The sequence below is a fragment of the Melospiza georgiana genome, chromosome 9 (assembly GCF_028018845.1).
Source record: "Melospiza georgiana isolate bMelGeo1 chromosome 9, bMelGeo1.pri, whole genome shotgun sequence".
NCBI classification, from domain to species: Eukaryota; Metazoa; Chordata; class Aves; order Passeriformes; family Passerellidae; genus Melospiza; species Melospiza georgiana.
In genome coordinates, this window is record NC_080438.1 from 30,350,252 (window position 1) to 30,374,481 (window position 24,230).

A 24,230-nucleotide genomic window follows, 5' to 3' on the forward strand; every position below is an offset into this window, starting at 1 on the left:
TAGGGGACACAGGAAACCTGGAATTGATTCCTGCTGCTTCTCCTGGAAATACAGTGAAAGTCTCCTTCTCTCTCTTTCTCCTCTCCGCTTTCTAAATCTTCAGATTGATTTCTAAAGATTTTAAGTTTTCCATTCTCTCAGAGCCTTCTGTTGCTCTCCTACAGCATTTCCAGATGTAAGAATTTGCCCAGTGCTGTTGAACCTCTGATCCTTTGTCCCCTTTTCCCTGTTCCAAGCTGCCACTTTTCTGCCTTGCTTTCCTTTAAAAGCTGACCTGCAGAACTAAAAGCCCCTTTTGAACATCTCCTCCTTCCAGCCCTGGCTCTCCCAGCACAGAATAACATGAAAACAAACTTTCTGAGGGGAGATCAAACAGATACCATGCTTGGAAGCCAACAAGCTTCTTTGATTTTTTCCTTTCTCTCTTTTATTTATTTATTTTTTAAATCATGCTCACAGGAAGTTTGGCAAAAGAAATATTCCTGTGCCTCGAGGAGCCATCTTGTGTTCTAAAACAGAATGTAGAGGAGAAGTGGCCAATTTAGATCTTTTGCCCTGTGCTGAGGCTGAACACAACCTGCACACAGTGCTGTGAGCTGTGAGCCCAGCAGGCAGGAAGGAGCCATCCCTCATCCCTTGGAGGAGGAAAACCACTTTTCCTCATGCCTGACACACAGCAGCTCATGGGGACCTGCTTGGTGTGGACAGAGCAGGGGGATTGCTGGGGTTTGTTCCAAACCAGTGACGTTGGCTTTGGGTTTGTTGTGTTGTAATTTTTTGTTTTTGTTGTGCTGTAATTTTTGGCTTTGCTCTGTTGTAATTTTTGGTTTTGTTGTAAGTTTTGGTTTTGCTGTGTTGAAGGTGCCTCGTCACCAGACATGGAGTCCAGCTACGGGGGAGGCCTGCTGGACATGGTGAAGGGAGGAGCAGGGAGGCTCTTCAGCAACCTGAAGGACAACCTGAAGGACACCCTGAAGGACACCTCCTCCAAGGTCATGCAGTCTGTGGCCAGGTACAGTGCACCAGGAGCAGGAAAAACCAGGAGCTGCTGCTCCCACTGAACGAGCTCAGCTCACAGGGATTGAGGAAAGGGGGAAATCCCCAAAAATTTCTTTGGTTCTGTCTCACAATTGGGGTTTGGCCTCAAGGAAAACCAAAGTAAAACCATGTGAACTCATAGTGAGCATCAGCACCCTGAAATCTGGGAAATGCCAGTGAAATGGAGCACCTGGTTTCCAGCTCCCGGAGGATTCCCTGTGGGATCCTTCCAGTGAAACACCCCCTGAATATTTATTTTGTCACTGGTGTTGATGTCTCTCTCTGCTGTGCTTGCTGATGTTCCCATCCCTAAATCCACCTTGGCATGGAAGACAGACTGAGGTGACTTTGCTTTGGGGCCTCTCCTGGTGTTGACCCCTTCCATGGAATCAAGGGCTACAAGAAATTAAGGAAATTTAATGCAAGACCCAAGAGGGTTTGAGGGATCTGCAAAGTGCAAACTGCTGGAGATTTCTCTTGGAAACTGGCACTAAAAATTAATGACAGAAGGGAAAAGGGACCTTTCTTGCAGGTTTTGTATCCAGTTAATTGCATGTGGAGAGGGGGAGGCTGGGTCACTGTCTGCATCTCAAGAATTAATTTTAAGATGAATTTTCCTTGTGTGATAAGTAGATTTTTTTCTGGGCAAACACTCCTAACGTGCTGCTGAAGTGCCTAAATTCTGTCCCCTGCTTTGTCTCTTAGTTACACCAAGGGAGAGCTGGATATTTCCTACATTACCTCAAGGATCATAGGTAAGCACCATGGAGAAACACAATGCCCAGAATTCCAAAGCCCAGAATTGCAGGCACCCCAATGATGCTGGCCTCTCCTTGCCTTGGCAGTGATGTCCTTTCCTGCTGAGGGTGTGGAGCTGGGATTCAGGAACCACATTGAGGATGTCAGGACGTTCCTGGACTCCAGGCACCCCGACCACTACACCGTGTTCAACTTGTCACCCAAATATTATCGCAGTGCCAAGTTCCACAACAGGGTGAGTGCCTTCCACGGGGGCAGATTCCCCAGGGAAAGGGACAGCAGCTCCTCTTGGACCCACAGTTTGAGGGGATTTAGGACCTAGAGGTGTTTTTAAGCTGCTGGGGTGAGTTTGGGAGTTTTAGCTAGGATGAAAGAGCTGGAAAGTTCAGGGATAATGCTCATGTGAGGAGCCTGGAGAGTGAAAGGCATTGCATGGAGTGGCTGCAGGGAAATAAAGATAAACCAGAGTTTATTCTGTTCCTACAGAGTGTTGGAGCTGCTGCAGGGAAAGAATAAAATGAAAAGCCTTTGGAAGAAATTACCAATAGAAGGAAGGAGATGATTTTCTTGCAGTTGGGCTTTAATCAAGCAGGCAAAGCTCGGGATGGAAAGGGGATCTGAGGGGCATTTTGGCTCTTGTGACTTTAAAAAGCCACCTGCACGGCCTGGCCCAGTTTCCCTCTCTAAAACCAGAGCAGCATCAGGGAGCACTGCGAGGCTCTGCTTCATTAATGGCTTTTAGAGGAAATCTCTGAAATACTGCTGCTGAAATGCAAGATTAGATTTAATCTTTCTGAAAACTTCCTGTTCTTTCCCTCTCCCATGAGGGAGTGCTGTGTTTTGGTGTTGTGTTCTGCTTTTTTAAAATTTCTAACTTTTTGGTGCCTTCAACCCAAAAGGCAGGCTTAACTCTCAGTCAGGGTAAATGAATCTAATCTAAGGCTAATTTAGTTTTAATTTGAGGTGTAGCTGAATTTACCTTCAGTAATTCTGATCACCAGAAACCACTCACTGGCACTTAAAGCAAATTTCTCTGTGGCCATCAGTAACCAGACTTCAAACATGAGTAAATGAACAGGGAAGACTAATTAAGAGATATTAAGAGCTCAGAATCTTCAGTCTTGATTGATTTTGGTGCACCACTGATGCTGTTTGTGGGCGGAGAAAAATTTATCTACTTCTGAAAGCCCAGCATTAAAGATCTATTGCTGTGTGAGCTGGCCATAATTCCTGAATCCCTGGAATTATCTCCCACCCTGCCCAACACTTTAACAAGAGACTTTTAATAATACTCCCAAAGGACAGCTTGGTGCTTTGGAACCATTACTTTGACTCACATAGGAAGAAAATAAAATTACCTTTTAATAAAATATTGTGGTTTCAGTTTATGGGCTGGGAAATTCTGATTCCAAGTATTTTTCATGAGAAAGTGTGAACAACACAATACATGAAATAATTACCAGGCTGAGCTTTGTATAAAAAACACTAAAGGGCTCTCAAGGAGGTGAAACCTCAGTGAGTTTCCTGCTGGGATGAGGATGTCAGCTGAGCTGCACTGAGATACACACTGGTTCTTTGACAGGAAAAGCTTTTCAGTCCCTGCTTTCTTTAAAGCTTTCTGCTCCTAAGATCCGAGTGGGTCCCTGTGCTGCGTGGTGGCACAGGAGGGAGGTGAATTCCTGTCCTGCTGGGCCATTTCCCTGCCCAGCTGTGCCTGAGTGGGTCAGCAAGCCCCAGGTGCCCAGTCTGTTGAGGAGGAGAGGGCACTGGGAGGGTGCTGAGCCACTGGGAAAGGTTCTCCCCAAACCTGGAAGGGTCCAAGGACAGAGCTGGGAGCACCCTGGGATAGTGGGAGGCAGCAGGGTGTGAACAAGATGATCTTCAGGATCCCTTCCATCCACCCAGAGTGTGACTCTGAGCAGAGACCTGGCTGTCCCCAAGAGGAGAGGAGTTTCAAACCACAGAACTCAAACCTGGCATGAACCAAACCCAAACCTCACAGCCCCTCGTGGGTCACGTCCCTGCTGCTAAAGTCAAACAAGTGCTGAGTGCTGATTCCCAGAGCTGGAGAATCCCAGCTGCTTTTCCCCAAGGTTGTCTGTGCTGAGTGCTGGTGAGGTTCTGTTTGATGGAAACACCAAGCACACATTTAATTTCCTAATTGTGAACCATCAGGCAGATGTGTAATTAGAGGCAATGTAAATATGTAATTATGGACTGGGGGGAAATGTGTGTTATTTACTAGAGAAGTGATAATGGCTTTTCCAGATGCTTGGCAGGGAGGGCTGCTCTGAGGACTGTCAGTGGAAGGGTCACTGTAGGAATTCTAACAGGGAAAATCAAGGATGTACAACAGAAGGAATGAAAGAAACTCTGGAGATAGGAGAATGTGAGAGGGTAAATAGGATGGTCACTCCCTGCTCTCCAAACTTTGAGCACTGCTGGATCTGTTCAGTGATTTCTACAACACAAAGCCACATCTGGATATTCTGGAGGCCAAAACTTTCACAAATCTAAAAGACAATCAGATAAATATCCAACTTTCTGTAAGACAAAAATGGAGTTGGCCAGCTTGGCCTGGCCCTGCATCCCATGGGAGCCTTTGGGATCCTTGCTGGACACAGCACAGCCTGGCAGGGCTCTGGCTGGAATCTGGGTGCCTGTTTCTGCTCCAAGATGTTGTGCAGGTGTCAGACAGAACCTGCAGTGCCAGTTTTATAAAACCTGGAGCATTTCCTTCCTCTGAGAGATGAAACAGTTCTGGGGATCATGTGGCTGTTTCAGAACATCTGGGCAAATCATCTCCTTCCTTCCCCATTCCCACTGAGCAGCAGCCAAATGTCAGCTGAGAGAGAGAACCAATTCTTCAGCTGAGGACAGGCCTCAGGACATTCCTCCCTTAAATTTCTTCTGGCCAGAAATGCCTTTTAAAACAGAGATGTTTCAATTATAACCAGATGAAAGGGAGATGTCAGTTTAGGGCTATTTGATGTGCTGCTTGGGACTGCAAGGACTGACTCAGAAGCAGCACAATGAGGAATAGGAACCAGACAGACTTTAAGATTTGTGGGGTTTCTGCTCTAAGGAGCCATTCATTTTTCTGGCTCATACATTAACATACTTAGATAGGATTTATTTTTTTTTTTTTGAACAGAACTTTCCCTTTCATCAGTTTAATATCTGTCACACAGGGCTTGGAGATCCTGTGCCAGAGAAGGATTCAGAACAACAGATGCTCAGTGCCCTGTGCAAATCAGAGCAGTTTTCAGGGACACGTTGTACAAAGGCTTTAGAAATCGAGGTGAGACTGGAGCATTCTAAAAGAGCCCCTCCAGATAATCTGATGTGAAATGTAAATTTTGAGAAATGTGCAGTCAGGAGCAACACATCAGCCCAATGTCATTGCATTGAGAAAGCTTTTTTGTCTGCCTCCTCATAACCCATGGGAGGCACAGCTGGAGTAGGATTGCAGCACATAACTCCGGGTTGTAAAGGACGAGTAGGTGTCTTGGCAGGGAGAATGAGCAGAGCAGGGCCTGCTTGGTGCCCCCACAGAGCTGTTTGTGTGCTGCTGCCCTCCCTGCAGGTGTCTGAGTGCAGCTGGCCCGTCCGGCAGGCGCCCAGCCTGCACAACCTCTACGCTGTCTGCAAGAACATGCACAACTGGCTGCAGCAGAACCCCAAAAACGTCTGTGTCATCCACTGCATGGTGAGTGCACCCACAGCAGCCAGCACAGCTGGGCACTGCCAGCCCACACTGCTCCTGCAGTGCCTGCAGCCTGGGGACGGCATGGGGACAGGAGGGATGGGATGGGATGGGATGGGATGGGATGGGATGGGATGGGATCCATGGGATGGGATCCATGGGATGGGATGGGATTGACCCAGAGTAAAGGACATCATCACCCAAAGCTCAGCTGGAAGAGAATCACTGAATGAGAAGCAGGAATGCAAAGCAAGAGAGGTCAAAATCATTCTCTAGGAGAAAGGTTTGAATTTTACCCAAGAGCTGCCAGGTTGCTGTGACTTGGCCAGGGTGCCCAGAGCAGCTGTGGTTGCCCCTGGATCCCTGGCAGTGCCCAAGGCCAGGCTGGATGGGGCTGGGAGCCCCCTGGGACAATGGAAGGTGTCCCTGCCCAATGCAGGGGGTGGCACTGGATGGGCTTTAAGGTTCCTCCCAACACAGACCATTCTGTGATTCTGTGATTTGCACTTTAAGTAGTCACAGGAGAAAATGCAGCCTTTGGACTGAAGGGGGATGGAAACTGGGCAGAAACCACAGAGCTGGGGATTCTGTGGAGCTGTGAAATGGAGACTGTTGAAGTCTCCTGTCATCAGGAGAGGTCAGGCCTGGCTGAAGGAAGCCCCCAGAGGGATTACTCAGCACTGGGCAATGCTGCACTGTGTGAGGGTGGTGTGATCCTGGATCACTCCTAATTTACTCCATGCAACCTTTCCCGTTGACAGCAATGCCCCAAAGCAGAGTTCTGCTTTGCTCCTGGAGCCCAAATTAAACCAGGAGGCTGTCAGCCCTGATCAGCACAGACTGGGAGGAGTGGAGGAAATGACTGATCCCAAATTGCACAGAGCTCCCATGGGAGCCTGGCATTTCTGCCTCTCACAGCACAGCCAGGGACGTCAATTCCCTTCAAACAGAGAAGGATGCACTTGGTGTCTCCAATCCTGGAAATCCAACTCAAAAATCCAATTCCTTTCCTGTCCTTTGAGCAATGGATATCAGGATAATGTGATAAAGGACAGGGAGTCCTTTCCAACACTTTCTAACAAGGCTGCAGAAACCCACTTAGTTTATATGAACCTGAGAGATCTTGCCAGAAACAACTGGCAGGGGCTAAACTTGGAAAAAAAGCAAACAGCCTGTTCATGTCAGTAGGTTCTTGGGGTCTGGATCAGCTCCAGTACAGAAAATCCTACAGAAAATGGCTGGAATGCCTAAAGGGGGCCTGAAAAATACAATTGCAAGGAGCAAGAGTGGTGAGACCTTGAGGAGTTGTGGATCCCCCATCCCTGGAAGAGTTCAAAGGGGTTTGGAGCAATTAGGGATAGCCAAGGTGTATATCAGAAACCCAGGGCACTGGGAATGCATTGATTTTCTCCTGCTCTTCCTACATTTTTGGTCTATCAGTGTGACTCAGCAAACTTTCCCCCACAATCACCTTTAAAAAACCCCATCAGGAGCAATCAGAGCTGTGGAGGTGTTTGGGTGAGGGAGCCTGGGGCTGGATTTTTTGTTTGTTTGTCCTTTTCCAGGATAAATTTCTGTTAGAGGACTGCCTGCAGCTGCAGGATGGGTGCACTCTGACCCCTGTGGTCACTTTCCAGGCCTGTGTTTGAAATAATTATAAAATTACAGCTGGGGAGCAGCCACGAAACACCAACATTTGCAGCCAAAATGTTCTTGTGGGCTTTCCAAACAAGTGTAAACCACCCTCAGCTTTGGCTGCTCCCTGGATTTTATCTCAGCTTTGTTCACTGAAGTCCTGGGTGTTGAACAAATGACACAGAACTCAAAATTGCTCATCATCTTGTGGTCTCAATCCTAATTTTTCTGGATAAATCATATTTTGTGATTTCAGGAGGAGTGGGGAGCTGGAATTTAAAGGATCTTTCTGGTACTCACAGTTTTTCCTCTCTGCCCCTTTCCTTGCCAGGACGGCCGCGCAGCCTCAGCAGTTCTGGTCAGTGCAATGTTCTGTTTCTGTCACCTCTTCTCTCATCCTGGCCCTGCTGTGCAGCTGCTGAACACAAAGAGACCTGGAATTGTACTGTGGCCATCTCACAGGAGGTACAGTACCCTGGCTCAGCACTGAGCTCCATCCCCCTGCTCAAAGCTGCCCAAAGGCCTGGCAGGTGTGCTCTGGCCCCCAGGCTCAGCCAGGTGTCCAGATCCCACAGTGTTCCTCAGAGATGAGCAGGGAGCAGGTCTGGGAGAGCTTGCCCAGAGCAGCTGTGGGATTTGGGATTTCTTTCCTTGGAGATCCCCGGTGGGGTCTCACCCCCAGCACAAAACCAAGTTCTGAGACTGAGCTGGGAAGCTGCTCCTGCTCTGAGCAGAGAGCAGGTGACATTCAGATCTCCCAACCTGAATTATTCCTTTATTTGAGATGTCTCTGCTCACTGCTGAAGGTCCTTCCAACCCAACAACCCCATGCTGAACCTGTGGTTGACAGGGCCCTGGAGAATTCCTCTCCTGTGCCAGCTGCATCCTTAGAGAAACAGCAGTGCCAGTGCAGGTTCTGTGCCAGCTGCATCCCTGCAGAAACAGCAGTGCCAGTGCAGGCTCTGTGCCAGCTGCATCCTTAGAGAAACAGCAGTGCCAGTGCAGGCTCTGTGCCAGTTGCATCCTCACAGAAACAGCAGTGCCAGTGCAGGCTCTGTGCCAGCTGCATCCTTAGAGAAACAGCACTGCCAGTGCAGGCTCTGTGCCAGTTGCATCCTCACAGAAACAGCACTGCCAGTGCAGGCTCTGTGCCAGCTGCATCCCTGCAGAAACAGCAGTGCCAGTGCAGGCTCTGTGCCAGTTGCATCCTCACAGAAACAGCAGTGCCAGTGCAGGCTCTGTGCCAGCTGCATCTTTAGAGAAACAGCAGTGCCAGTGCAGGCTCTGTGCCAGCTGCAGGGATGTTGGAGCTCATGGAGACTCCAGTCCTGAGCCTCCAAAAGAACAGCAGTGCCGCTGGATTTCGAGGCAGATTTGGAGCATGAAATGAAAGAAATGGAGGTTTCAGCCCTGGTTTTCTCTGCCTGCAGGTACATAGGGTACATTTGTGACCTAATAGCAGACAAACCTGTCATCCCCCACTGCAAACCACTGACGATCAAGTCAGTCACCCTGAGCCCCGTCCCCTGCTTCAACAAGCAGCGCAACGGCTGCCGGCCCTTCTGCGACATCCTGAGCGGGGAGACCAGGATCCTCACCACCTCCCAGGAGTACGAGAGGATGAAGTGAGTGCTGGGCCCTGCCTCCCTGGGGAGTGAATGCAGACCCTGCCACCTGGCTGGGGATGGCTGAGCTGCAGTCGCTGCCTGGCTGCTGATAAATGGAGATATTCGCTGAGAGTTAGTGCCTGGGGTGAAATAAATGGCCAGGGGGAGACTGAGGTTGGCATGAGCGGGATAACTGCACAGACATCAGGATCTGAGCCTGGCAGGGGTGGGATAACTGCACAGATATCAGGATCTGAGCCTGGCAGGGGTGGGATAACTACAGACATCAGGATCTGAAGTTATCAGGAATGGGATCACCACAGACATCAGGATCTGAGATTTGCAGGATTGGAATAACTGCACAGACATCAGGATCTGAAGTTGGCAGGGGTGGGACAACTGCTCAGACATCAGGATCGGAGGTGGCAGGGGTGGGATAACTGCACAGACATCAGGATCTGAGGTTTGCAGGATTGGGATAGGTTCTCAGACATCAGGATCTGAGCCTGGCAGGGGTGGGACAACTGCACAGACATCAGGATCTGAGGTTGTCAGGGGTGGGATCACCACAGACATCAGGATCTGAGGTTGGCAAGAAGTGGAATACCTTGCTAGAGATCATCCAGTGCTCTGTCGGGTCCCCCTGTGGGATATTTTTGTTCTAACCAAACAGAGCATTGAATGCTCCTCCTTGCTTGGCCTGAGGGAGGTGAGAGCTTTGATGTGGTGGGAGGGAGCTTAACCCTGGCTTTCCTGCTGTTCCCCTGCAAGAGAATACCGTGTGCAGGAAGGGAAGGTGCTGATCCCACTGGGAGCCACTGTCCATGGAGATGTTGTTGTCTCTGTCTACCACATGAGATCCACCATCGGGGGACGCCTCCAAGCCAAAGTAGGAGCTGCTTTCTCTCCTCTCCTCTCCTCTCCTCTCCTCTCCTCTCCTCTCCTCTCCTCTCCTCTCCTCTCCTCTCCTCTCCTCTCCTCTCCTCTCCTCTCCTCTCCTCTCCTCTCCTCTCCTCTCCTCTCCTCTCCTCTCCTCTCCTCTCCTCTCCTCTCCTCTCCTCTCCTCTCCTCTCCTCTCCTCTCCTCTCCTCTCCTCTCCTCTCCTCTCCTCTCCTCTCCTCTCCTCTCCTCTCCTCTCCTCTCCTCGGAACTAAGAGCTGCCTAAACACGGAATCTTTTCCCTAACCACTATTTCCTTGAGGATTTATTTCAAACTAATATTCAAGTTGCAGAGTGGGCAGTGAATATTTTCCTCCTCTCCACTCATTCTTGGTGCCCTCTGCTGTGTAGATGATGTTTCCCTGAGGCCTCTACTCCAAGTGAAATGGTTTTATGGTTTTTGGGACACAAACCTGTTGCTCCAGTGTATTCTGTAGGAAGAGCTTAATTTCACTGCAAAACTGACAAGTAGATCCCAGAAATAAAGAGAAAAAGGGAAAGAAGGCCAGTTCCTGAAGGTTTTCTCCTGTACAGAGGCTGCAGCAGCAGGGTTGAAGGCAGATGGAAATATTGGGAATATTTGGGAATATTGAGAAAGGAAATATTGCCTGTGGAACAAGCAGAATGAATTCAGTTATGCAGCAGTTAAGATTAGGGTAGAATTAACTAACTCCTGTATTTAAGCCCTTGTTCAGTCTGGTTCTCTCTGCTTTTCTTTTCTTTTCAGATGACCAACACACAAATATTCCAAATTCAATTTCACACTGGATTCATAGCCCTGGGAACAACCACTCTCAAATTCACCAAGTGAGTGTTTGAAGCTGAACATTAATCAAACCTGATGCATAAAAGCCTGATGAAGGCTGAGGGAGAACAGTCACAGATGAAATATGAAAAGCCTGAATGCACTGAAAGCGTTTTTATAGCTTTCCAGAAATATTCTTTCCTTTTCAACTGGACCACTCTTGTCCCCTTTAGGCCTGAGCTGGATGCCTGTGACTCTCCAGACAAATATCCTCAGCTTTTTCATGTTATACTGGACATAGAAATACAGTCTGCTGACAGACAAACTGAATTAACTCCCCCATGGGAGAACTTCACAACAAAAGACATCAATCCCTCCATTCTCTTCTCCTCCCACCAGGAGCACCAGGACACTCTTGCTTTGGCAGGTAAGGGCTGCAGGGATTTGTTCCCTTCCCATGATTGATTCCTTCATGCTGAGCTGGGTTTTGTTTCATTCCACCTCTCTGGTGCTCTGTGCTGCAGGCAGAGGTGCCACGGATTCCCCCCAGGATAACATCAGGAACGTTGGGCAGAGTGCATTCTTCTCCTCTCTCAGCTGGCAAGGTAGGCAAGGCTTGGTCTTCAGAGTCAAATCTGCTCCAAAGAACACAAACAACCCCTGTTCCCCTGGCTGGAGCTGCAGGGAGGCTGAGGGACCCCACTGTAACATTAGATCACAGAGCTGGGCACAGCCTGGTGTTGCCATGGAGTGGGAATTCCCTTCCTACAGCATCCTCCTCAAACTGGGCTCTGTGGGACCATTGTTGACACACTTCTAGGGTGAGCCTTCACCCGAGGCCTCCTTCATGCCAAAACTTGAAATAAATAGGCCTTGATGAGAAAATTTAGGTTAATTTTGGCAAAGGAATCATGGTTGGAAATGACCTTTAGGGTCATCAAGTCCAACCATTCCTCAACACTGCCAAGGCCACCACTGACCATGCCCCCAAGTGCCACTCTCCCATGGATGGGGACCCCAGCTGTGCCAGGGCTGCAAAACCCTTTAGGGGAAGAAATTCACCAGTTTTTATTTTACAAAGCAAAATGATTTTAGCCAAATGCTGCTGTGCTATTCTCAGCCTTCTGTTCTGCTTGTAAGCTGATTTGTACGGGACCTTTGTGATGACCAAACTAACAGCTGCCTAATTTTATTTTCAATCATCATTTAGATCAGAAATCTGACAAAAGTAGCTCTCACCCCACCTCAGAGGATCGAGCAGCGTTGGTGCATGAGGAAAGCGAACAGTCAGATGACGAACTCTTGTCCCTTTCCAGTCAGCACAGTAATGCCAGCGGTGACAAGCCCCACGGGACACCCAAACACAGCAAAAAGCAGCAGGAGCCTCCAGCAGCACCTCCCCCTGAAGACGTGGACCTGCTGGGCCTGGATGGCAGCCCCATGAGCAAGAGCTTTCCCTCGCAGCCCAGCGCTGCCCCCTCTAACTCTGACCTGCTGAATGACCTGTTTGGGGTCGGGGGGCCGAGCTCCCAGAGCCCTGCTGGAGCTGCTGGAGCTGCTGCTGAGGAGGTTTTCCACGTGGGGGCACCTGGATCTGTGCAGTCGACCCCGCGGCGCTCGGCAGCTTCGGCGTCCCCGTCCCCCAGGGTGGGAGAAGGTAACGGTGGCTTTATTATAAAAATATCATAGCAATACTCCATAAACAATGCTGTCCTGGTTTGAAAATCAGAATTAAAACAATTTGAAGGGAGGGCATTTACATTTTCCACTTTAGGGGAGGCTCCTGCCTTCCTTAGCAGATACCTGTCTTTTCAAACCAAGACAAATGCTTGTCATAAAAATCAGTAAATTTACATGATACCACCAATATATCAGCAATAAGTGTGTGAGGAAGTTAAGATAATACTTTTGAAACATTCATGTATCAAGGAAACAGAGCAAAAACTTGAAACAGTTTGATATTAATGACAATTATTATTTGTTGGTGTTACCTCTAGAAGACAAAACCAGCAGAGGCTGTAATGAAGAGCAGAACTTTAGATGAAATTGATGATGCAATGAGCTGCATCCCTCCCAAGGGGGGGGACTTGGGCTTGGAGGATCCTTCTGGGGGATCTTGGCTACCTCCCTTTCATGTAGGGGATCCCAAGAGGTCCCAACCAGCTCCTCTGCTCCAGGCTGGTCCATCCTCACCAAACCAGTCCCTACTGGAGCCCACGCTGGGGTTTGGAGGCTCCTCACACCAACCACCACTGCAGAGCCTCAGTTTTGCTCTCATTATGGGCCCAATAGTGCACATGAGTTTTACAGAAACTTCTCTGGGAGTTTGGGTAGACCTACAGCACCATGAATTGAATTTCTCTTTGAACTTAGGGGTTTGGAGCTGTGAGAGGGATCCTGGACTAGGAAATAGAGAATTTCTGCCTCTTCCAAGGCCAGGCTGCAGGAGTGGTTGGATGGATATTAGGGAGAGGGATCTTTTGAAGGATAAAGCAGAGCAAGTGCAAAGAGAGAGAAGAAAGCAAGTTTCAGTGGAAGAAATTGGCCACTTGTACCCGTAGAAGGTTTCTCTTGTTGTAGGCTCAGTCTGAGGGCTCTCACCCAGGGCAGGTTTTGCAGACACATCACACAAGAGGTGCAGCAACAGATCAGGAAAAGGTTTAGGGATTTGTGAGCTCTGCAGAGCCAGACTCACACAACTCAATTGTGCCAAGCCAGGAAAACAAGGATAAGAGCTTGGGAAATGAGTGAAGAGTAGTGATTGAGTAACATAAGTAATGAGTAGCATCATCACCACATGCAGAGCTTCTAGGGATTGTACCTTTCAGGATACTTTTAACCTTAAATTTGTTGACAAGAATCTGAGTGACTTCATAGGAGTTTCTTTTGGTTCAGTTTGTTGGGGTTTTACATGGAAGAGAGATGGTTGAACAAATTGATCAAAATGGAGTTTGAGAAGAACTGGATTTTTGTAACAAGTGATGCAGGAAAGATATCCATTATTTTCTAAAGCTGTTTCTAAAAGTCCCTTTACCCCCAACATGGATAACTTTGCCAGCCTGGGATCATCTTGAGAGGAAGCAGGAGTGGCAGGAATTGCACCAGGGCAGTAATGCCAAGCTCCAGACTGTCCTCCACACTCTCCTGGCAGTTAAAACTCCACCTGAGGTGCCTGAGTACTTTAACCCTCACTTTGCTGGCTCTAAATTCAGCCTCTCTTAGGAAATGAGAGATGGGGTCAGTTTGTTGCCATGGCCAGGCTATGGGGCTCTTTAGGGATATTAATTTGGGATATTGATGCTCTCCAGTTGCTCCCCCACAGTCCCAGGCTGTCCCCTCTTTGTTACCTGCAGGTATCAGATTTCCTCTCCCCACAGCATTCCCTTACCCTGAAGCACATTCCTGCTGCAAGTTCATGATTTCCTTTCCTCAAATATGTTTTCACAGCCACTGCCTTTGATCCTTTTGGAAGCAGCCCCAAGCAAACTGGTCCAGACCTCCTGGGCTCCTTCCTTGGCTCATCAGCTGTCCCTGGGGATCCTTTCCTCCAAGCCACAAGAAGCCCTTCACCAACTGTGCACAGCGATCCCTTTCACATGGGTAAGAAAGGGGAGCCTCTTCCAGGGGGTTTAAAGAAATGTAAAATGTTGCTTTGAAACACAAATGGAACCGTTAAGTACAAAGTGATGATTCCCATAAAAGGACTCTAAACCACAGAAACCCCACGAAACAGGAAAGAGCTTTTTGTCTCTGGACTTAAAGTACATTCAGCATCTGAAGTGTGGTAGGATGAGCTGAGTTTTGCTCAGGTCTTAGACTTAATTAATAGGCTATTTATATAAATAAAAAAGAGGCCATGAAGAATGTCTGCCCACATGTTCCTGTGGTTAGGAGGTCTCCTTTGAAGCAAACTACCATTAATTGCACTGAACACAGCCATGTTTAGAGAAAACACACATCCTTTGGTGATTTTAGTTGCAGGCACCAGCTTTCTTTAGCTCCAGTAGTAACCCTAACCAAATTTACAGCTGAATTTGACTGAAGAGAAGGAGTTTTCTTCTATTTGTTTAAAAGCTCCCTAATTTCCTCCTTCTCACCCCAAAATTTCAGGTGTAACCCTGTCTGAAACACATTCAGTCATGGATTTATTTGTGCCTGATCATCTAACAAATGCTCCTTGGGAGTATCTCCCTGGAAAGCTGAAAGGGATCCTAAAGACCATCCAGTTCCAGCCCCCTGCCATGGGGGGAACCTCCCACATGAGGTTCTGGGACTTTGTGGGGTCCCAGTGGCTCCTGGTGGGCACTGGGCTGTGCTGGTTTTGCTGCAATGCTTTCAGATACTGATATCAGTCATTCTCTTTAGCTTCAGGCACTCCAACAGTTTCCATCCAACCAGATGTTTCCAGTGGTTGGGACTGGCCCAACAAAGCAGGTACGTGCCATAAAATTCAGGGTGGTTAGCAAAAAAAACACCTTTAGGGAGCTCTGAGAGGGGAGAGGCAGAGGGGAAATGCTGCCAGTGACTGCAAAGAACAGGTTCCCTCTAAAGATTTCCAGATTTAAAATAATCTGGGTTGGTTTCCTCAAGAGCCCAGAGCAGGACAGGTGAGGTGAGGGTATCCAGAGGTTGTTTCATCCCATGGAGAGCCATGGAAAAAGCCTGGGCAGTGCTGTGCATTCCCAGGATGCCACTAAATGATTGCCTGGTTCTTTCTGATCTTGGGAGAGTGTGCATGGCCTCCAAGAGCTGCTTCCTGAAGGCTTCTAGTTGTTAAAATGCATGCACATGTCACAATTCCTCTGGCAGAGCAGACAGTCTGGGAACATTCCTGCTGCTGTTCCTAATTGGGAGTGGGAGTGCAACAAGTCTGAGGCTGCTGAGGAACTGACAATGGTACACTCATGGTACACTCAATTTTAATAGCAGTCTTCTAATATGTGGCTGAGCACTGGGGAAGAGCTGCACTCATATCAAACAGGAGGAAAAATGTCAAACAGAAGGAAAAATGTTCTTTTTTCTCTTATATATATTATATATTTTTTCTTTTCTTTTTAAGGTGGTTTAGGAATGGGAAGTAAGTCTGCTGCCACCAGTCCTACAGGATCCCTCCACAGCACTCCCACTCATCAGGCTAAACCCCAAACACTGGATCCATTTGCTGATCTGGGAAGTCTTGGAGCAAGTTTAGCAGGTTTGCATCCCTTATTAAAAAAAGGAAAATAATAAATTACCAACATTCTTTTAGAGAAATAGGCTGAGCAGCCTGGTATGTGTGGGGCCTCTCAGCCCACCTGCATGCCAGTGCTGCTGGCAGGCTTTCCCTTCTGCCTGACTCTCTGTAACTCTCACAAATCCATGCTTTTCCTGATCCCTGGTCAAAAAATGTGCTGGCAACGTGCAGGGAGCTCAGCAGGCTGCATGGGTTGCAAAGCACAACCTCTGATAAGTCCAAACATGCTCTGGCTGGGGATGCTCTGTGCTCAAGTGCTGCTACAGGCCTGGGAGGAGAATTTGGCTCTGCAAAGCTGCTGGGGTTCTTGAGGAATTGCTTCCTTCTAGACTTGACTTGTTTTCCTGCTTTGTGAGAAAAGCTGTGGAATTGTTCTGCCTCTAATTTGCAGTATTATCTAAAGATGGGGTATTTCACCTGGCTACAAAGCCTGACTGCTTAGAAAAGCCTTTTCCCCTTGTTTTATGTAATGAGAAAATCAGCAAACCCTCAATTCCAATGTTTAAAAGGCAGTTCTGAGAAATTACTGAAGCTTTCCTTAAAGCCCAGCATTGTCTGAGTGTGGTAAATAGATTTTCCTTGCCTTTGTTGCTGCCCTCAGCTCTTTGGGAGCCTTGTGGTTCGGTGTGATGTTTGTTTTCCCCTTTGCGTCAGTCCCAGCACGGCTCTGGAATTCGGTTTCCCAGTTCCCTCTGCTGGATTTCAGGCTGCTCTGCAGGAGCAAAATAAAAACCGTGCCAAGCCCCATGTCAGAGCCACCGAGGTCCTTTTAAAGCACACATTCTGGAGGAGAGTGGTGGGGTTTAAAAACAAATGCCTTGGCATCCCCAGGATGTTTAAGCACATTTTTGTTGGTCGTGAGTAAATCAAAAGCTCTTCATCCAGTTTCCATGACACATTTCTGAGCTGGGAGCTGAGTGTGGATGTCAGTGTGAAATAATAAAACATTGACACTGGTTTCCTCCCACAAACACAACCAGAGCCAGAGGAGCATCCCCTAAAGCAGTGAGGCGCTGGGACTCATCTCTGTGGATGGTTTTAATCAGCACAGCGTGAGGAGACACGATTCCAACAGCACCAGCTTGGTGCTGGCACTGGCACAGGCTGCCAGAGAGCTCCCTCACCCCTGCACGTGCTCAAGGCCAGGCTGGATGGGGCTCTGGGCAGCCTGGCCTAGTGCAGAGTGGGATGGGACTGGATGAGCTTTAAGGTCCCTCCCAGCTTTAATCACTGTGTCACTCTGTGCTGCCACCATCCATCCCCGTGGAGCTGTGGCTCCTTTAGCTGTGGCTCCTTGTTGGCCACCTCCAGCTTTCCCTGCTTCCCTGAGCCACCTCCCATTCCTCAAAGCCCCAAAGCCAGGAGCTGTCCCAGAAACAGCTCACAGAGCAATCTCTGGGCTAAAGCCATGCTGCAAACATTCGTGGCACAGCTGAAAGCAGAACCTTGGGGGACTTTGCTCGGACCAATTCTGCTTTGTGAGAAAACCTGTGGAGATGATCTGCCTCTAATTTGCAATATTGTCTAAAGGTGGGGTATGTGAAAAACGCCAATCACTTGTTTTTAAAATTTTAAAAATCTGATAGTAATAAAATAGTTATAAAAATAACAATACAATTAGAGTAATAATAATTTGGACAATTTGGATTAGGACAATATGAGATAATAGAGACAAAGAGTTATGGATGTCCAAGTACTTTTTCTGGGCAAAATAAGCCAGAAAAAGGACCCACATTAACAGAGGATTAAAAGCAATAACCTGTTGCATATTCATACACCTCATACATGGTGCATAAATTCCATTCAAACACAGGATTCTGTCTGGGCAGTGTCAGCTTCTTCCTCTGAATCCTGACAGCACCTTCGAGGCAGAAGAAGTTCATTTCTTCTGATAATGGGGCAATAAATTCTCTTTCTCTGAAAGATTCAGCTGTCCTGTGGCTGCTATCTTGCTGCAGGTCCTTTCTTTAAAAAAGTATCTTACACAGCACAGTTTCTATTTTAACATTTTGTTATAACCTAAAACGACATTTAACACAGTACTGAAGAGAATTAATCCAGCATTACTTTCTAACACAACACATATAATATTAATTTTAATAGTTGCGAAAAGCCAATCATAAAATGCACATTTTTCACAGGGCATTTGCACCTGGCTGCACAACTTGACTGCTCAGAAACGCCTTTCCCCCTTCTTTCACGACATAACCAGCAGCCCCTTGATTCCAATGTGGTTTATTCCCACTGTGACTCTCTCCCTGTGTTGCTGCCCACAGGTGGCCCCTCGTTTGCCAGCAAGCCCACCACGCCGACGGGCATGGCCGGGGCCTTCCCGCCGTCCCCACAGAAAGCAGCGCCACAGCCCATGGCGGGCAGCGGGTGGCAGCAGGGCACGGGCTACAGCTGGCAGGGGACGCAGCCCAAGGGCCAGCCCAGTGTGCCCCACGCCTCCCCCCAGAACAAACCCAACTACAACGTCAGCTTCTCGGCCACGGGGGCGCAGGGCGAGCGCGGCAAAGGAGCTGCTAATGTCGGTAAGAGCCTTGGGCACCTGTGGGTGTCCCTTGGTTTGCAGGCTGGGGCTAAGCAAGTCTGTCACGTGGATTATTTGGTGCTTTATCCTCTCCTGGACTGAACTGTGCTATTTAGGAAGTCCTGTATTCCAAATGAGCTTCCAAAATAATGCTGGAAGTGTCCAAAGCCTGGCGGGATGGGGGTTGGAGCTACCTGGGACAGTGGAAGGTGTCCCTGCCATGGGAGGGGGTTGGAACTAGGTAAACTTCAAGGTCCCTTCCAACATAAAGCATTCTAGGATTCTATAATAATAATAACAACAACTTAAAAGTGACATTAAGCAACATCTTTCATGAGAGCCTGCACAGTCATTAGCACTGGGAGATCATTAATGTGATTAATCAAAGGATTATCTTATGTAGAAAGCCAGGGTTAAATGCACCCATGCTATGATAATAACTTCAAATCTTCTCCATTTTCAAGATTCCAAGCCAAAGGTGTCTGCAGATTTTGAAGATTTATTATCTGGTCAAGGCTTTAATGCTCACAAGGACAAGAAGGGTCCCAAAACAATAGCTGAGATGAGAAAAGAAGAAATGGCAAAGGAGATGGACCCTGAAAAACTCAAAGTAAGCAAAATTCTTGGTGATGTCCTCCCAGTCATTCAATGTCCTCAACAGATTGAAAATTGCAAGGTTACATTTCTGTCCTCAGCCAGACCACACCACCAATGGCTTGCTCAGTGTCACTGTCTGGGCTGCTGCCCTTCCACAGCACTCCAGCCCTGATTAGCAGGCACAGCTAATTGAACTAATCCTCTGCCTCATTAATCCTGCCTGCTTCGGAATTCTCTCATCTCTCCTTAATAAATTGCCAAACTGCAGATCTCTCATGGAAGGGAAGGGAATTCAGTCTGTCCTGCTCTCTATGTGAAATGTGAGACCACAAATTGGAATTACAGAAGGAGAGGAAAAGCTGCAGCAAAAGCCAAGCAAAGTTCTAGAAAACCGAATGACCCTCTCAAAATGTCCTGGTTTTAGCCTTGTGGAAAGGTTTTAACCCTTGGGAAGTGACAGTAGCCACACTGAACACCACCATCAGCCACAACAGCTGGCCAGAGGTCAGGCCTTGGAGTGGGCAGGAGTTTTCCCAGCTCCCATTTGCATCCCCACAAAAGCTGTTGAGTCACTGATGCTCCCAGCTGATTTGGCCTTCCCAATATAATTCTCTTTGCTCTGATGTGTTTTTATTTCATTGGGGCAGCTCAGCCTGGAACTGTAAAATCTATTTATGCTTTGGTTTTCACATTTACATTTTAGCTTAGCTGAGCTTAGTTGAGGTGTGCAATTAACCTTGCTAAAGAACCAAACAATTAAACACTTAATTTTGGCTATTCCATCAAGCATTACTCAGTCAGTGTTTTTAGCAGGGATGTTGCTCAAAGTCTGTCTTAACTTTCAATTGATATAAAATTAATGATAATTTAAAAACAGTGATATAAAAGTTAATGACAATTAGCTAAAGGTTTTCTGAAGGTTTCTAAAGCATGGAAAGAAATTTAAGATGCTCCTCAGGGCCACAGCTATTCAAATGAAGAAACTTAGTCCTGGTGGAATATCTAAAGTGAGGCATAAATAGGGACTTGCACTCTTTTCTGCAGGTCCTGGAGTGGATCGAGGGCAAGGAGAGGAACATCAGGGCTCTGCTGTCCACCATGCACACGGTGCTGTGGGCAGGGGAGACCAAGTGGAAGCCTGTGAGTATGGCAGACCTGGTGACCCCAGAGCAGGTGAAGAAGGTGTACAGGCGGGCCGTGCTCGTTGTTCACCCCGACAAGGTAAGGCTGGGCTGCCTCCACCTCGGGGGGAAACCAGAATTGAGTATAAAGGGTTGCATGGGATTGCTGATTTATTGCTGCAAACAGCTCTGTGGAAAGTGGGAGCTCAAGATTTCTGCGAGTTTCTGGAAGTTGAGAACTCTCAACTCATCCCTGGAAGTGTTCAAGGCCAGGCTGGAGCGACCTGGGGTAGCAGAAGGTGTCCCTGCCCATGGAACCATTTAGGCTCTAAGGTCCCTCCCTGCCCAAAGCAGTCAGGGGTTTTGTGAAACCACTGCCAGCCCCAATGCTATGCCTGGAACCTGCTGCTTCGAGAAATTCAGAGCTTTTGGCAACCTCACTTTGACTCTCAGCCATTCTGCTGCTGGGCAGCAGTTCCAAATCAAACTCCTGCAATGGAACCACCAGGATGTTTGGCTGCCCAGCTCATGGCTCGTGCCCTGGCTGCTGCCATTTGCTGACCAGGGAGCAACAACTCCATCTGGGACACCCCGTGGGGAGGAGGAAACTTCCCCTTGGCAGGGAATGGGGGTCCCAAGGCTTGGGAGGATGTGGGCTGCCTGAGGTTTGCAGGAATTCTGATTTCATCCAGGAACCGTGTCAGGTGGCAGCTCTTCCCCCTCCATGCAGGTAAAATCCTCTCCCAACGCCAACGTTATATTTATTATTTAGAAGGTGACATTTATTATGGTGGTTTATCCCGCTCTGGGGTTCTCAGCTCTGAGGAGCAGCAAAGCCAAGAAGTTCTTAAGGAAAGCAGCCCTCCAGAGCAGCTGATTTTTGTCAAGGAAAAAGTGAAATTTCCTGGAGCTGCTTGGGAATCTGCTCATGTGCCAGCTTGTGTGGGAGCTCTGATATCCCTCTCTTGTCTCTGTTTTTATTCCAGGCTACTGGGCAGCCATATGAACAATATGCAAAGATGATATTTATGGAGCTGAATGATGCCTGGTCAGAATTTGAAAACCAAGGACAAAAACCCTTGTATTAGGTACTTTGTCAGCCTCCACTCCAGACCCGTGCTAGTGCTTATTTAGTCTCTTGTCACAAATGTCACAGATCAACCAAACTCTGGCTGGAAATTCACAAGTTGCAGAAAACTAAGAGCCTAATACTTATCATGAAGAACATGAGAAAGGTTTCCTAACACTTGTCTCCAGAATCCTGAGCTCAGAGGAACTCTGGCCACCTGGCTCAGCCCACCAGAGCCACAGGGTTACAGTTTCTGGTAACTTTTCTATTTTATTTTGGGTTCCAGTGGGACAAGAAAGAACACATACTGGGAGAAGGTGGAACTGGTCTGTCTCCAACAAAGTGTAGCTGGTGAATTTCCTACCTTGTTTTTGTGAGGTGTGATATGGCAACGCTTCAGTTGAGTTCAACAACTGCTGGTGAGGCCCAAACTTGGATGTATGTTATTTTTTTCCTGAGTTTGGATGGAATTATCCACTTGAAGTGCTCAGCTGTGGTTTAGGCACGCTCCTAACAGTCACCATTTGCTGCTTAATTGCTCATCTAGTGTAGTCTGGCTGAAGAGAGCCCAGGCTGAATCCTGGGCTGGGTCAGTGTGGCAGCTGCTTTTGCATTAATTAATGCTGTGCTTCACCTCCCAGCCCCGCAGAAATGTGCAGGCACAATTCCTCCAGATGCTTTGGAAAGCGAGCAGCGAGTCCTTGGGTCAGCAGCCCCTTGCTGGTTTGGTAAGCAGCAGTTTTGGGGGGAAGGGAGGGTGAATCCACCTTGAATCCTGGTCCAAGTGAGGAATGAGCACGTGCTGCATTTCCCGTGGTTCTCATCAGCAGCTCGAAACCATCACAGAAATGCCAACAACTCAAAAATTCTGCCGGAAAGGTTTAGAAACTTCCCAGTTTCTAGGTAGCACTCCCCCTCCTGCGGATTCAGAACTTCTCCCAGCCCACTTGTATCACCTTTATGCCTTTATCAGCTCCAGAGCACTTGGCCAAGGCTCTTGGCAGGCTGAAACCTGTTGCAAGTTCATTTCTCAGATCATGGCGTACGAGCTGTCGCACAGACATCCACAGACCAGGTCTGATCTCTGGGGTCACTCCAGTGCAAATTGATTCGCTCCAAAGTTTCTATTGGACCAAAGCAGTGGCATCACAAGGGAATCTCTCTGTTGCTGAAGCTGAAGCAGCTTTCCTAGCTCCAAAGCGAGTTGAAATTCAAACTTCACCCCAAATTCTGGCGTTCTTTTGTAGAGTAACTAAAGTTAGCAGTTTATTTACCAACACCTACCCGTGTTTGAGGGATACTCAGTAGATGGGCAGGAAATAATCTGTATTTACTGCCTCAGGAGCAGGTTGCCATCGGGTGTGAGTCTTTAAGGCTGGTGGTTTTTCAAGACAATCCACTACTTGTTGCACTTACATTTTCAAGTGGCAAAGCTATTACTGCAAAGACAGTGTGTCAAAGTACATGGCTTTCTGTATAAAACTCATCCTTTTGTTGTACTGGTCCATTATTTACTGCCATTAACTGAAAATGTGAAACCAACACATAGGTCTCCTTTTATATAAAAGACCTTAAGATAATAGTAACAAACTGGATGTTATTTATTAATGTTTTGATCCAGTATGTGCTTGTCTTATTTAAAGAGATAACTGGAATGTGAATCATGTTCCTGTGATTTGTTGGTTTATTGTTTCTCATTCACATTTGTAGATATTGTGACCTATGCCTATATAATAAAAAGGATCTCATTACTATAACGTACTTTTTTTAATGATGAAAACCTCATTAGCTTTGTATCGAGTTTGTCACGGCACATAACTCTGGATACTCATTCATTCACAAAAATACAAATCCACCATTAAACTTTACCAAAAAAAAAAAAAAATCCAACCCTCTACCCCACTTAAGTTTTGATTACTTCCATCCCTAATGTTTTTATGGATGCATGAAAGTATTAGGATGTATGTATATCCAAATAGTTAACTGAAAAAAATCCATTCTTGTCATATCTGGTAGTGACAGAGGTTATCAATGTTCAGGTTTACTGTTTGACTAAATTATTGTAATTTTTGTAAATACGGTATATACGCGATGAAATTGTGACTGGTCTAAAACATTTGTATATACATTAAAAAGCTCAAATTAACAAATTCAGCTATCTTTTGTGCTTGTGACCACGAGGTTGCAGTCCTGCATCTCCTGTGTGAGGGGTGGTGAGCCCTGGCTGGGTCAGTTTTGTCACTGTCATTATCCACAGGCTGGCATTCCAGGTGCTTTTCCCAAATTATTTGGGAACAACTTTGCATTGCTGTTCTCAGGCTCCTACCTTCAGAGACCCACAGCCAAACAAGCCAGCAAACCTAAATTTTTCAAATTTTTTGGAAGCATATAGTGGATTAAGCCTGTTTTAATAAGCCTTATGGCTTAAAATAATGTAAAATAATGAAAAATGGGGAAAAACATGGAGCAGGGAACATAGAAGAGCTGAGGAGGGAGGTATCTGAAGAAAAGCTCTTTGGGGAGGGTTATTGAAAATGTTGTGTATAATCTCCCTCTAAAAGGCTTTTCTTGGGACAAAAATGCTGTTAGTGGATAAAAAAGATTGGTTTGGGGGCAAAAATGTTCTTCTTGGGACAAAAAGACCATTCTTGGGGCAAAAAGGCCATTGCTGAATTAATAAGGCTGTTTTGGGGTAAAAAGGCCGTTGTTGGGGCAAAAAGGTTTCTCTTGGGTCAAAAATGGGAGTTCAGATGTGTCATCTCAAAAAATCCAAGGCTTGAAAAACACGGCTTTAAAAAAAGTTGTCCCTTTTTACATGTGGATTAGCACAAGGGTGGACGATGCAGGTCCTGAGGTGGCCCTGCTTGAGGCAAACGAGCCGGCTCCATTTTTTGGGGTGAAAACAGAGGTTTTCAGGATCACCTACAAAACGGCAGCGCCTGAGGGGCGGGGGCTCTTTAAAGCAGTGTTTACGGATTCAAATCCACACAAATATACATTTGTGCACAAATATACTCTCCTTACGGACAGATACGAATTTAACGCACGCACATACACCTTTTTTACCCTCATACAGGGGTTATATATGAGAACACGCGTTTTTTTGCGGTTTTTTACGTGCATTAAACCCCACTCGGGGCCGTCCCCTCAGGAAACCCCGCCCCCTGTCGCGAGCGCAGGCGTGGCGGGAAAAGGCTCTCCCGCCCACCGCCCGCCCTTTTAAATGCTCGGTCACGTGACGCGCGGCG

At 47.4% G+C, this 24,230-nt stretch overlaps 1 protein-coding gene across 2 annotated transcripts in view; it reads left to right on the forward strand.

Annotated features, from left to right (window-relative positions):
* Positions 1-23,132, forward strand: part of DNAJC6 (DnaJ heat shock protein family (Hsp40) member C6) — a 41,532-nt gene extending 18,400 nt beyond the window's left edge. For both annotated transcript variants that reach the window (XM_058029745.1, XM_058029744.1), the window contains exons 2-19: positions 862-1,012; positions 1,744-1,793; positions 1,884-2,032; positions 5,384-5,506; positions 7,470-7,603; positions 8,569-8,763; positions 9,517-9,634; positions 10,412-10,491; positions 10,663-10,856; positions 10,954-11,034; positions 11,640-12,086; positions 13,877-14,029; positions 14,795-14,863; positions 15,489-15,623; positions 17,939-18,196; positions 18,660-18,805; positions 19,837-20,013; positions 20,900-23,132. In XM_058029745.1, coding sequence (XP_057885728.1) covers positions 862-1,012; positions 1,744-1,793; positions 1,884-2,032; positions 5,384-5,506; positions 7,470-7,603; positions 8,569-8,763; positions 9,517-9,634; positions 10,412-10,491; positions 10,663-10,856; positions 10,954-11,034; positions 11,640-12,086; positions 13,877-14,029; positions 14,795-14,863; positions 15,489-15,623; positions 17,939-18,196; positions 18,660-18,805; positions 19,837-20,013; positions 20,900-21,001 — 2,762 coding nt within the window. In that variant the 3' untranslated portion in view covers positions 21,002-23,132. The remainder of the gene's footprint in view (positions 1-861; positions 1,013-1,743; positions 1,794-1,883; positions 2,033-5,383; positions 5,507-7,469; positions 7,604-8,568; positions 8,764-9,516; positions 9,635-10,411; positions 10,492-10,662; positions 10,857-10,953; positions 11,035-11,639; positions 12,087-13,876; positions 14,030-14,794; positions 14,864-15,488; positions 15,624-17,938; positions 18,197-18,659; positions 18,806-19,836; positions 20,014-20,899) is intronic.
* Positions 23,133-24,230: the final 1,098 nt, after the last annotated feature.